At 43.4% G+C, this 14,170-nt stretch overlaps 1 protein-coding gene across 3 annotated transcripts in view; it reads right to left on the bottom strand.

Annotated features, from left to right (window-relative positions):
• The window catches only part of GCN1 (GCN1 activator of EIF2AK4), a 41,902-nt gene that overhangs the window by 20,416 nt on the left and 7,316 nt on the right, over nucleotides 1–14,170 (bottom strand). For all 3 annotated transcript variants that reach the window (XM_082065901.1, XM_082065900.1, XM_082065899.1), the window contains exons 11-29: nucleotides 13,780–13,908; nucleotides 13,498–13,548; nucleotides 12,976–13,074; nucleotides 12,511–12,684; nucleotides 11,531–11,683; nucleotides 10,725–10,817; nucleotides 9,205–9,280; nucleotides 8,871–9,030; nucleotides 7,783–7,972; nucleotides 7,541–7,665; nucleotides 7,018–7,196; nucleotides 6,751–6,844; nucleotides 5,919–6,032; nucleotides 5,527–5,725; nucleotides 4,893–5,048; nucleotides 1,881–2,062; nucleotides 1,609–1,689; nucleotides 968–1,111; nucleotides 126–253 (exon numbers count right to left, since the gene is read on the bottom strand). In XM_082065901.1, the coding sequence (XP_081922027.1) occupies nucleotides 126–253; nucleotides 968–1,111; nucleotides 1,609–1,689; nucleotides 1,881–2,062; nucleotides 4,893–5,048; nucleotides 5,527–5,725; nucleotides 5,919–6,032; nucleotides 6,751–6,844; nucleotides 7,018–7,196; nucleotides 7,541–7,665; nucleotides 7,783–7,972; nucleotides 8,871–9,030; nucleotides 9,205–9,280; nucleotides 10,725–10,817; nucleotides 11,531–11,683; nucleotides 12,511–12,684; nucleotides 12,976–13,074; nucleotides 13,498–13,548; nucleotides 13,780–13,908 (2,527 nt within the window). The remainder of the gene's footprint in view (nucleotides 1–125; nucleotides 254–967; nucleotides 1,112–1,608; nucleotides 1,690–1,880; nucleotides 2,063–4,892; nucleotides 5,049–5,526; nucleotides 5,726–5,918; nucleotides 6,033–6,750; nucleotides 6,845–7,017; nucleotides 7,197–7,540; nucleotides 7,666–7,782; nucleotides 7,973–8,870; nucleotides 9,031–9,204; nucleotides 9,281–10,724; nucleotides 10,818–11,530; nucleotides 11,684–12,510; nucleotides 12,685–12,975; nucleotides 13,075–13,497; nucleotides 13,549–13,779; nucleotides 13,909–14,170) is intronic.

Genomic DNA, 14,170 nt, shown 5'->3' with positions numbered 1-14,170 from the left:
GAGAAGCCGCCGCTCCATGCAGACAGCGGGGTGACCTAAACTGCCCTCCAGCCCCTGCCGGCAGAGCTCCCCGAGGGGAGAAGAGAGCTCCCCTTACAACCCCATCAGCCAAGAACAACCCTCACCTTCCTGCCAGCTTCTGAATCTCATCTTCCACATCAAACTTTACGACCCAAAGGCGACGCAACAGATTCAGTCCATTCTTTTCATCACTGTCTGGGGTTGGTAGAACCATTTGCAGCTCCATCAGGCCCTGAATTAGTTTAGAGAATCAGTGCAAGGATGTGATTTTAGAAACAGATACTGCAAAACACTTAAAACCTTTGCCAAGTCAAGCTCTCAGTGGTAGGAGGTGTCAAAATTCCTGTTTCCTTGCACAGCACACTGACCATGTGGACCAGGGACTTTCTTTTGCCACCAGGTGAGATGGTGAAGCTCCAGACCAGTGCTCCACCGGCACACTGCACAGGGGCACCTGGGCACTACACTGTGCTCTGGTGCCTACAGTCTGTTCTGCTTGCAAGTACAGAGGAGCCAGGCCAGTGAGCTAAGCTGAAAGTTGTTTCATAGGAAAGAAAACCAAGCAAGGTTTTTTTGATGTGTTCTCAGAAGTTACTAAGCCTGAAGCTTTCCAAAAACACTGGGCCCAGTGCAGACAAAGGAATTTTTGACAGCTTCTCTTTAAGACTTAAGCTCTGTGCAATTGTAAATAGAAGGCGTTAAATTGCTGTAATTACACCTGTTTTAATAAAACAAAGGTGTGGATAGACCCAGAGCATTTCTTTGTGCAAGATAAATCTATCACAAAGAGCATTACTGAGAGCTTTACTGTTCGGTAGCCACTGCCTCCTGCAGACACACTGCCAGAGAGGCATCACAGCTGAAGCTTTTCTTCATCAGTGTCACAGAAGATTCACCTCCCCAAAAATGAAGGAATTCAGTATGACCATGAATGATTCCCCCCTACCCTGAGAGCTGCATCTCGAACATTCATGCATGGAGATTGCAGGGCCTGTAGTAACACGTCGATCTCCTCCTGCTCCGCGTAGGCACAGCCGTCCTCCCCACTGCTGCTCGTGCACAGAGCCGTCAGTGCGTTGGAGGCCAAAACCTAAAAGAGCGAGGAAGTATTAGAGATTCTGCTGCTGATTTCTGCTGCTGGGCGTTTGGTCAAAGCAAGCACAGGATGGGGATTCGGTGCCATCACAAGAGAGGGAATTTTCAAAGACCAGTCATAAGGGTTCACAACGGATACAAGAACTGATGAGTTTGGTCCGACTCTTTCCCTTTTTGTTACTGACCTTTCTGCCATCTCATCCCTTAGAACAAACACTCCAGGGAGCGACTACTAAACTTGTTTAACAGAGTAAGGCCTTAGAGAAGGAATACAGTGTCACCAAAGGAAAACTGAAGAATACGTTTGCTGCAATAAACTGCACACAAAAGAAAGATATAGGCATTTTATCCCCAAAAGAATACCACAAACATATAAGAAAACTGGTAATGTATCAACCACCAGCCTCACAGACTTACACCAGGCAGGTGTATTTCCCTTAGATGCTGACGAAAAGCAGAATCCTGCCTGAGGTTATGAAGCCGAGGACTCACCTGTAACCGTGGAGAACCCGTTCCTATCACCCGCGTCAGCAGAACCAGCATCTCCCTCCGGGGCAGCAGCTCTGGGCCATTCTGAAAGGTTGGGGGCAGAAAAGGCAGAGGGAGTAGAAAAAGCTTTATGTGAGAGAAAACAATCTTACATTGTTAACTCTAACTTGCAGAATTCACCTGCTTTGCCTGGTTTTCACATCAGCTTTTTTATCCCATGCCTCCTCCGGACAACTGTCGCTGGCCGTCACCCAATGCCCACAGCTCCCGCTCACCTCGTCCAGCAGCACAGCCTGGCTGTTTGCCGATGATCTCAGCTGAGCGTGGACCGTAAGGATCTGCAGAATCTTGACCAGAAACTCCTCCTTGTCTTCACTGTCATGAGGTGTCTCCATCATAGCAGTCTTGAGCAGAGGGAAGACTAAGGAAAACGCTGGAGCTGACAATGGGGCAGCACCTGTGAAAAGGAAAAACAACCCTGTGAGCGCAGCTGATCCTCTCATGCCTTCATTTTATGATACGGACTGGTGTAAAATGTACACGTTGATAGTGTACAATGGATATGGATGGCTTCAGCCCTACGTTTACACACGCTAAGAGAGCCGAAGCATTTCTAAGCTCCTAGAAATACCCGGCCTGAAGGACACTGCCTCAAGGTTATCTGCATTTACTGCACACAGCCCATGTTCAGCCTGGTGAGGCAGCACACAGAGCTGGCACCCCCCATTTAGCCTCTCTCACTTTGCCACTTCACTTAACAGCAACACTAGAGCTCCAACAGTGACATCTGGCATTCCAGTGTTAGCTCAATGGCTGGACTTGATGATCTCAAGGGTCTTTTCCAACCTAAATGATTCTATGATTCTACTTAATGTTGTTGCTTGCTACACCAATGAGCTGGCTTTAATTAAAGTCACATTAGGATTCTGAATTACTTCCAGCGCTTTAACAGTGTGAAAATAACCTCTGTAAATGAAATCAACACAATTTAATGGATTAAAGTAGACACACAGGCAAAACTGAGGTTTTGTCTATCCTGGAAATACTTGCAGGAAGGGGAGGGCAGGACACAAAATCAAATCCATCACACAACCAAAGCTGAAATTAAATCTGTTCTTTAAAGTGCATTAAGTTCGTGTGCACACTCTGATAATTAAAATGAATTAAACTAAAAAAAGAAAAAAAAAAAAAAAAAAAGAAAAAAAAAGGTTAAATTTACTTCTGAGCAGGAGGATCCACACAGTGATCTGATAAAATTTAACTAATTCACTTTTAAAGTTCATCTGTCCCAAAGTAGGGACCCGGTTGCCAGTTACATTCCCTTTAAACTCTTCCTATCAACCTAGCTAACCTGTCATTCCAGTCATAGCTGGATTCTTCAGAACGAGATTCCTCTAGTTCTGGTGCAAGTGTCAACTACTCCTTGAAAACATTAAAGCTCTTGGATTCCTGTTGTCAAAGATTTTGCTCCTTCCTTCTCATAGCGGCTGAGCTACGGGACATCGCAAACACTCCTTCCAGTCTTCCAGTTAGTCCAGTTAAAATTCAAGTATTAGACGTCTCGGGAAACCATTTATTTCTACATCCTATCTGTGCTGTCAGAGAACGCCAGATTTTAAATCTCCAAGATGCAGATGCGGAGCACTGCAGACACAGTACTGCAGTATTAGTCAGCTTATGTAGGGCACAGAGACTGCAGAAGTAGTTAAAGGGAGAAATATTAAATACCAAACACACTGTGAGCTGCTAACGATTTCACTTGAATAGCTTAGGTAGAACCCTCTCCATTCCTGATGTGGGATTTTTCACTCTGTTTACTCAGTATCTGTTTGCTTTTACACTTTATCTTTTCGTTTTTTAATTATTGGCTGGATATTTTTAGGTTTAAGCAGCTGTGCCTCTATGTGCGGCAGGAGGAAGAAAGCTTTATCTCAGAAGATAAATGTTCTATTATCGCAGTAGCTGGTATTGACCAATAGGAAAAAGATTATAAAATGTATTTTGCCATTCCAGCAATAAATGATAAATTTTATCATTCCCATTATAAATGAGGTATGGTCTCTCTTAGCTTTCATGGTAATCTAAGAAATTAACACCTACTAAATAATATTGCAAGACTACACTCCAAAGAACTTTGAAAATGGAGAAAAATCATTTGAGAACACAACACGACTTGACCAACGAAGTGTTACAGAACCTACTTCCTTCCTCTTGCAGGAGAAGTGAAAAAGCAAACCAAAAAATCAGATATTGATTCAATATTCATTTAACTGTAGGAAATCTTGAAGGAGGAGGGTTAAAAACACTTCCGCTACTTCCCAGAAATAAGCCTAAAAATGGGTGCAAATGTTAATAAACTTGCACTTACTATGGAAATAAAGGACATGGTGGGGACGCTGAATTATCACTGAGAAGTTCAGCACAAAGTGCTGCTCGACATGGCCAAGTGCTGCTGCTGCGCTGTGACAACCACCTGTGCCACAGTCACACAACCCGCCACAGAACAGCAAGAGAACTCAGCTACTGGGGTAAGCGACCAAATGGAACCCTACGTATCCTTTTAAAAATTAGAAACCTTCTACAGCACTTTTGGCCGAGCTGGATGATGAACCACCTCTGTCACTGCAGTTCAGAAGCCTGAAGATGGCTTAAGCCACCTCTGCCTCCCTCTTCTGTACTATTATCTCCAAGGTAGTGCTAAAAGTACTTCTGCACCCCACCATGAAGCACATTCTAGAGCTGATCTAAATTAAAGCTAACCCAGTGAGGTTACACTGTATAATATTGACGCTTGCCTTCGTGTTGCAGAGTGGGAAAGAGCTGCTGCTTCTACAGCCATGCCAGAATAAAATATTCATGAACTGCAGCACTGCACGGCAAACAAGCAGAGGCCACGGGCGCTTCACTGCTGAGATCACACATAACGAGCAATTATTTTGTCTTTCCACTTAGTCTCACTGAATCACTTATGCTACGTGGTGTGGAAAGGTAGGAACTGTGCTTGGCAAAGATGAGCTTTAATTTCACTACTATTATTTCTGTTTGAACAATTTTAAGAAAAAATATTGTTATTTCTACAGTTACTACACTTGTAACATCATTTCTACCATTATCACCACAAAAAAACCTTTTAAGTTTCTTCATACTTATGAAGACTTATCCAATCCAAAAAAAAAAAAGAAGCTAAGCGACACCTATAAAACATTGTACAAACCATCAAAACCAGAGCAGTTCACAAAGTTACTGCCAGGGGGGTGGGTGTCAGAGGGATCTACAATCGTTTTTACCTGGCTCTCCCTTGCCTGTTCGGCCAGGAATGGTGTGGGCATGCAGCAAGCTCACGACTCTGTTCAGAGCAGTAGGCAGCTCTTCTTGGCACCAGGACTCATCTAATTCACATTCAGGTTTCATCAGGCGCAAGGTCACGTGGCTCACTAAAGTACCTGGTAGGAAAGAATAAAGAATCCATGAGAGGATTTCTTGAGAGAAAATCCCCAGGAAAACAAAGAATTATAAAACAAGAATTATAACAAAGCTCTGGGCAACAGCCCAGGCTGCAGAAGAGGCAGAGAGAAGGAAGCAAAGCCCTGAGGCTGACAGGAACAGCTTCCTCCACAACAGGGACATGTGTGAGTTCCCTTTGCAGAGTCTGGGGGACTCGAGCGCTTGAGAGTCCCATTGCGACCAACCACTACGGAGACATGGTCACAATGACAACTCCGTGTCTTTGGACCCAGACCTATCCAGCAGTAGGATCTCTGGAACATCACAGTCATTAACCCATGTGCTGTTCCAGGCTGGATTTTCCTCTTGGCGGTTCATGACATGGTCATGACCCACAGCTTGCAAAAGCAAGGACTTTCACCACCCTGCCATAAAAATAACACACCCTGCCCTTAAACAGCAACTGCAAACACTAACCAAAGGTTTTCAGTCGAGCAGGCATGACGCAGGAAGCTAAGGAAAGAAAAGGATTCTTAATCCTTGGAGCAGCCAAAGGCGATCGAAGAAGTGGCAAGAAGGAGCCAACAAGAGCAGGGATGTACTGAGTTAAACCAGGAGGCCGCCTCTTTATAACAGTGTCCAGAAGTCCCAGGGCTGTTTCCAGCTCATTATCAAGCTGTAAGAGAAACAATTCAAATGATTACCATAAAAAGTCCATCAGGAAAAGATCAAGTTGTTAAATGTAATTTCTAATGCAACAAACAAATAGGTTATTGCCAAATATTCTCTATGCTACTCCATTTTCCTTTTATCAAAATGATCTGGGTCACAGTAGCCACAGAGGTGCAAAAAAGACCATCAAAACTTACCTCTTTCAGCCGTTTTCTTATCTGAGACTCCCTTTCCAGCTGTGCCCGCACCAGTTCCTTCTGCTTGCTTGTCAGTTGTACCTCGTCCTTTATCCCTTTCTTCTTCTTTATTTCCTGCAGTAGAGAGCCATGGACATTATTAACCAGGAGCTATTAACAACACCCCCTCAATTAGACAGCAAAGAAAGCTGCACAGATTGGGCTTTGGTGCAATTTACTTTTAGAACAGTACCAAAATATTCTTCCCAGCCTATTACTCTTAAGTGAAGATAGAAAATGGAAATCAGAGGGTTAACAACACTTTAATGGTTTAAACTTGTGACAAATTATTTGTTATTATTAGAAAGAGTTGTCCAGCTTTTTCTACACTGGATGGGCATGTCATCCTCTCCAGAGCAAACACAAGTCAACCTTTAATAAAAGAATGCTCCAGTCAGCCTGGTACAGTCCCTTCCTTTGACCAAATTCTTCCCCCCACCAGTCTGGCCAGACTGAACAGAACTGCTGGCTGTCTACAAGATGGAAGCACCTATTTAACTACCAACCCTTACTGAAAAAGTTACATAAGATACCTCGAACAAGAGACGAAGAGATAAAACAAACATTATCAATTAGCAAGCGCGGTCACAAACAAGTAGAATGCCACATAAATTGATACAAACACATATATAAAATAAACTAATACATACAGATATAAGAGCAGATAACAGGTATCAGAAGCTCATGGAATCTTTCCCAGCTGTGTACACACACATGCCAGAAGCCACACAACAAAACAAATGAGACAGCAGTGAAGTTCTGACATCTGCCTTTCCTGCTCCCATCAACTCACCTCCTTCAGCTCCAGCTCAATGATCTGTTCCTTGAAGGAATAAGCTTTGTTCTCCCTCTTCATGTTAGCCTTTTTCATGCTATCCTGTTGAGCGCTGAGAAGAAAAAGCAGAGAAAAGAATCGGCACTGCGTGGACTAAGATCCAGGTACACAAATCCTGGAACTCCTGTCCAGAAAGAGCATCTAACAAATCCACTCACACACAGGCTGGATGCCAGCAGTGATCAATCCCCAGGTGCACTGAGAAAAGAAATTATAAAGCCTCACCTCTGTATTATAGATTTGTCGTACAGTTCTCCCTCTGGTGTCTTCATGATAGCAAATTCCTCTCGAGTAACCTGGCACAGAGCTGGATTCTCCATCGATGCCGAGATAGTGCTGATGAGCTGTGGGAGCACTCTACCAGGTGAAAGCAGAGACAGAGATCCCACTGCATTCATGGATGACTATCACAAAAACAAAGGAAAAAAACATTATTATCAGCATTTCTTGAAATTGTCTCCAAAAAGTATGCCCTGTTGAGACATCCCATGTTATGTTCTAATTCCTAACTCTTTGTTCAGTGGGTACTTGAATCTTAAACAGGATTCTACTCAGTTGCTGGTACACAGTCTTCCCTCTTAAATTCCAACTCCTTTGCACTAGAAACGTTCTCTTTGAACCTGCCTTTTCCCCACCTTTCAGACAGATCTCCTTCCTTATACACCAGTTAGTACTTAACTCCTCCAGAAAACTCTCCTGTTCTAACCTATCTCCCAAGACCGACGAAAGGAAAGCACAAGTTTATCACCTGGTTCTCCGGAGCATAGGCAGTGATCCTGGGTAATATGTCATCCAGATGTTTGGCAATGAAGTCCTTGGGATCTATCTTCATCTTGATAAGGAGGGCTGGCCAAAGACCCGGCTGCACTGCCACTAGCAAGAAGAATGAGCATAATAAATATGAAGCAGACTGCTAATACAATGAAACAAAAAGGTAAGATAAAAACCCCTGTATACTGGCCATGAGAGCGGTCTTATCCCCTCACTTACCTACAGATGGATGGTGGGTCACCAGCAGCATCTCCAGAGCCAGCTTTTCCGGCTCAAAGGAATCAGCATCGAGCCCTGCCACGCTGGAGATGACACAGAGCGCCTCGTGCAGGACACGGGGAGGAATGTATGTCTTTCCCAGCTCCGACAGCTCCCCTGACTCCATCACCAGGACCTCCTGAGGCAGAACCTGAGCGGACAACTTGTCATTAACACACCACACCAAATTTTCCTGAACCCTGAGCACACGTCCCCACAGTGACACCACTGAACACCAACAATCAGCTCCCTCTGTCAGTATCAGCAACCCAAAGTTTTCAAAGGAAACAAGGGATAAAGGGAACCGAAGCACAGAGATGACAGTGAAAGAAACACCAAGAACGGGGGCTACACTAGACTTGGCAAGCAGGGCTAAAATAAAATGAAAATGATCATTTTTGGCAAAGAGGACTTTGGGAAAGGTTGAACCAGCTGGCTGGGAACAGTATGCCCAACTTCTGCAGTCTAATTTTACCCAGTATCTTTTCAAAAATACTTCATTCAGGCTGTATCTGTGATATGGGAAGACGATTTACAAAGTCCCAGCCTTGGTACCTAATTAATGCAATTTAATCTATTATACGATTTGACAGGCCGCTTGCTTAGCAGCATGTCCAACCATATAGCACTCATTGTTCCCTTTTTTAATTTTCTTTTTATTTTTTATAATAGTTGCTACTGAAGTAATTATATTATGTTCATTTTAAATAGGCGGTCTGAGCCACAAGCCAAGGCCAAAGAACCAGGATACCAAGAAAGGAACTGAGCTTGGATTAGAATAATAGAAGGACATGGAAAATTGCAGCTTCCTCCCCAAATAATTTTCAATAATATGTCTTCTGTGTAGACAGGGACGACTAGGCACACCACAGACGCAGTAATATGCAGTAATCTAGTAACAAGTGGCATTCTAGGAGATTGTGCAGCTGGAACTGAATCATCTTAATCTCGTGCTGTATGTCAATACTAATGGCAAATCCAGGGGAGGGAGGTGACATACTAACAACTGGCTAAGCAGAGACGAGGCTTCTTGGCTATTGACTACTCACCTTATGGGAACTCAGAACCACTTTCAGCTCCTCCAAGAGCCCATATGCCAGTTTGTACCCTCCCAGAGAGGACAAGAGCTTCTTAACTGTTTGATGGGCTTGTCTTCGAACGTGCCAGGTCCGACTGAGCAGCACAGCAACAAGGGCACGGTGAAACTGTCTGGAAACAGAGAAATAAACGGTTTAGCAAGGGAGGCAGCTCTGCAAACCAACCGGACACAAACCACAAAGAGTTCAACGCTTTGTGCGAAGTCCCAAGCCCACCCTCTCCACTGCCCATGTGAACGTTCAGGGATCAAACACAGATGGGGAGCAGCAAGAGAACTCTACGTACTGAACTTTACTTTCCGGCAGCCGTTGTGCGTGATCCAAGAGCAGGCGCTCTGTCAGCTGCAGTACTGTACACATTGCTGTGGGAAAAGACAAATATTTAAAATAGCATGAGACTTCTTAAGGAAAGAGATTTTTTAACCTAAAAACAAACAAACAGCAAGCAGGGCACATTCAAATAGCTAACCAAACAGCGCCTCTACATAATCTTCTCAGTGAAGCCAGAGACAAATTCAACTCAGATCTGCCAGGACTAGAAACAGAACCAGAATTTCACAGAAATGTCATTAGCTAGACCCCAGCAGAATCTTCCTGACCACTATGTGTGACCCATTTTTGTCTAAGTCAACAGAGCAAACCAAATGATAAACACGATGCTCACTGCATCAACACTCTTAATTCCTGAGCGCTGCCAAAATGTCTTCAGTGACAATAAAACGTATATTGAATTCATACCCAAGGCATAATGCTGTTTGAATAGTAGCCTTGGTATTTTATCTCACACCATCTTCTGAGCTTTCACTGTCACTAGAACCTTTGGTTTGTGTACCAGTGTTCAACTGCATCAGTAAAAGAAGGAGCAGAAAACCCTGAAACATGGGGTGGGTTAAAACCCATATTAACTATGGTACAGGGGACTTTTGACATTCAAAGCATCCAGTAGTTTGGGGATGTTATGCATGGCAGCTGGATGTTTTTGCTTAAATAACCAATATCAAATCATGACAATATTTACTCTCAAAGTATCAGCGTTAGGCTTTGGAGCTAAGATCCTAAGGGAGCAATATGAAATTTTCCAAATCATGCTGTTTCAGGGTATTTGTAGCCTCGGAGGGAAAAGGGACGGATAGACACACTGCCTGCAGGAAACCGGGATCACAGCAAGCAAAGGAGAAAGTCTGTTCTTTCCCATTCAGAAAACTTTACCTCTTCAAAGCTTTGTACAAAAGATAAATGAATTCATTTCAGAGAAATTATTCACTAACTCAAAACTTCCAGTACAAAATGTAGTGTATAAACTAATGGTTTTGTTTGGGCACATTCATTTTTTTCAGTTTATCTTTAAATACCAGAGAACAAACCAGAGCATAGATAGGCTAATTTATAACCCAATTGATTTCCTATCTGTTATTACTCTTCCCCTACATACCTCAAGATTTTCACCTACATGTTTTCTTCTCCAGCCTTATTTTACTTTTTCTCATCTTTTTAATTTTAGGCTTCTCCACATCCCTTTGATTGGCTGCAAATATTTACTTACAAACTGGGACACCACGTAGATGCGTTTTGTATTGGAGGCTTTTACAGAACATATGGATTTGGAATTATAAATGTCTAGTAACTCAGGTTCATTAAAATAAATTAATTCGTTGTGATGTACTGCTGAAAGAGCACGATGCTCCTTTCAATCTGAAACTGGATCCTGCAAGGATCACAGAACAGGCCTAACAGCAACAGCAGCTCTTTTGAGTACTAACTAATAGAGCTGAACAGCAACTGGATACACAAGAACTGACACTTTACCTTCCTCGGACGCAGACTGCAAGAACTTCTCAGATGTAAAAATTTGTTTCTTCTCATCCAGAATCAGCTGCCAGAAACCACTCAGCTTAGACTCTGACAGGAAAAGAAGAGATGTCTATCAAGGGTGTTTCAAAACATGGCAGAACTCACCAGCGTACAGAAAATACAGCAGAAATTTGTCTCCTGAAATCCCTCATTTCTAGTTCTACTTCAGTTATAAGGCCTTTCATCTGTCTCATTCGGAACTATAAGCATGCCCAAAAACACCTGCTGAAAACATTTCTCTGACTTAGACTTGTGAAATGTAAAAGTCTGTTCCACCTTAATCTTTCCTAGGGCAACCCTTCCTAAAAATGAAGGAAAGGAGGAAACTGGTGTGTTGCTTTTGATAGAACACATCTGGATTTTATAGCCTGGCAGATGTATGAACTCGGTTCCTGTAATATCCTCTAACGGAAGACAGAATTCCAGTCCTCACGCTTTTCTAAGATGCTTTGTAAAAATACTACACAAATAAGAAGCAGTATTTTTAATGCATCAGTCAAGTCCTAACATGTAAGGTCTGGGTGAACGTCTTCGGTCAGAATAAAGAGGAATCCTGCCCTAAGCGTGTGGAAGCTGGAATTTGCAAAGCCATGGAAGAGCACGAATTCTTCACTGACATAACTGAGAGAGATGGGAATAAATCCTTCCCTGGTTTACAAAAGGGCAATGATTCTCTAGGCAGAAACAACACACATTGTCAAGAAGTGCTAACCCTCAGAACCTGTTAATACTGGATTCTACTAGATGTTTTGTGACCTTACCAGTTTGTCCCTCAATTACAGACATCCTGCAGATCAATAATGCTGCAGCAACTCCTTCAGTTACCATGGGAACCTGAGTACTTTGGGATGCTGCTTTTTCTACTGTCTGGATCAGCATCGGCAGCAAGTCCACTCCCTGTAATAACGTGTCACCTGAGGAGACAGAAAGCAACGAGTTACAAAACAACGTGGTCCTTCACACCACAGGGTATCAATGGTTCTTCTGTGGTCGTGAGACAAGGAAAGGAACCAGACACACACTGGGCAGACGCTGAATCTCAGAGTACTTGACACTCACTGCTATCATTGCACTTCAGCTGTGAAAAGCTAGGTGATACCCATTTGAGTCCTTTCCTCACAGACAAAACAGTCCCATCTCAATACAAGCTTCTGTTCATGGGATGCAAAATAAAACAGTAAATCAGTGACATTAAAGCAATGAGTTCAAAACACAGAAGTCTGACTTCAAAGACTGTGTTCACCTAAGAGAGAGAAATTCCTGGCAAGCTGTGACCATCTGTTCCGCAAACATTTTGTGAATGTTTGACACCAAAAGTTTAGAATTCTGAAGATCTCTATTTCAAATTTTTTTTAAGCTTTGAAGAGCCAAAGCCACAGATCAGGTGCCCAGTGTGCTGGGCACTATGTAAAACAAAAGCATGGTCCCAGAGCTAGAAACCTTACAATTTAAGCGTAAGACAAAAATAAAGCAACCAAAAATCACTTCAGGGGTGTACAAAAAGACAGCACAATAGGCAATGATGCTCATTATACAAGAAGACAAACCATCTTTATAAACTTGAAGGCAAAAGAGAGTTTAAGGAAAAAGCAAAGGAGCTCAGTGAACAGACACTGCCTTGCAAAATCTTTCTTAACCCACACAGCTATCTACTAATACTTATAGCAGGAAGCACAGAAATTGATCACTCCTCTCTTAAGCCACACAGTCAAGAGAGTTATTAATGGCTGCACAGTTTTACCTTTGAAAGAGGCCAGCATGCACTGCAGGTAGGCATGTCTCACAGCTGAAGTGGAGGTTTTAAGGCTGAAGGCTTTCTTGAGCCATTCCACCAGCTTCTTGGGAACTTCCGTGGCGAAGCGAACACACCAAAGAGCCAGGACAGAGACCGCATGGACCAACGTGCCTTCGTGGACTATGAAATAACACAAACACAAAGCTCATGTCAGCACAGCAATTGCGTAAGACATGGGAACATAAAACAGAAGGCAGGTAACAACATTGGGAGGAGGAAGGAAAAGAATGCACATGCTTCTAAGAGACACAGCACTGTCGCCATGGGGCTGCTCATCAAAACAGGGCAACAGATTTTATAACACAACAGGCCAGAATTCAGGTTTATTTATCCTGAATAATAGGCCATATGAAAATCCAGCTCAAAACAAAAGCAGCTTTGCAAACCAAGACCAAAGGAAAGAGGTCTCACCTTCTTGTTGCAGAAAAGGGATGAAAAGCTCAGCCACGGTTCCAGCCAGAGCTTGGCTAGAGGGCCCAGAAACCACATGGTGACTGAGGCTGCCAATCCCTGGAACGGCAGAATTCTCTCATTAGTTCCCAAACCACCACCACTTGCTGCAAAATCTAAAAACAATCGAGAACAACCCTTCACATCTCAGTCCTTGCACAGACATCTCTCCCTCTGGTCACTACATCTGGATGTCACCACATCTAGATGTCACCAACACTGCAGGACTTCTGCCTCTATTTTTTACTCAGGATATAGACACCTTCTTCCTTTCAGAAAGCATTTTAGCCTACCCGCCAACTATTTCCTTTGAGGAGAAAGTCAAGAACTGGCATGTGGTACCCAGCACGCCCTGTGACATTAACCACAGCCACTTTGGAATGACAGGCAGGGAATGCTAAAGGTTTAAGTACAGATCCTTTTCATTCAGCCTTCTGCTGATTTCCTCCACCAGAGAAGCAGCTTTTCTTCTGGGGTCCTCACCTGAGAGGACACTCATCTTCTGAGCAACAACTGTCAGCTTCCCTTCTGAGCCTGCCAACAAGAAACAAACGGGTGATGGCTTAATTACAGACAGACACTGGCTATGTGCTACATCGAGAATCATCTCTAACAATACAAAAACTCGTCCCACCAGCCCTGATCCAGGTTGAACCATCCCACCCCCCACAGGCAGCTAAAGACAACAGAAAACACCCTCCCCAAAACTCCTTGAAGTGAGCAAATCTTTATTTGTCTCTACTGCTTATCATACAATTTACTCACCCCCTAATATGGCAAAAAGGTGTCTGCCCAGCGACTCCACAGCAGAAGGATCACTACACTGGCGAGCCAAGTTCTTTAACGCCACGACTGCTTCATCCATCAGCTGCACACTGTTGGATTTCAGATGACCTAGAAAATAACACACAAGCCAAGAGTTTCTTATAACAAAACACATAAAATCAGCAAGACAAGGACATATATTTACATGTGGTTTGACTCAGCGTCTGGAACTGTCATGGGAACTATTCCAGTTCCAAGTTACAGCCTCGTCCTCCCTCCCACGTAAAACAACCTCTCCTCACCAGTCATCAAGCTGTTACAGGTACAGCCAGAAAGTTGAAGAAAGCTTTATTCTGAATTCCTCATTCCCACCAGAAGTTAGAGTACTTAC

Source organism: Streptopelia decaocto, assembly GCF_964273445.1.
Source record: "Streptopelia decaocto genome assembly, chromosome: 15".
NCBI lineage: Eukaryota > Metazoa > Chordata > Aves > Columbiformes > Columbidae > Streptopelia > Streptopelia decaocto.
The sequence above is the reverse complement of the archived record's forward strand: the minus strand, read 5'-3'. Positions and strand labels throughout refer to the sequence as shown.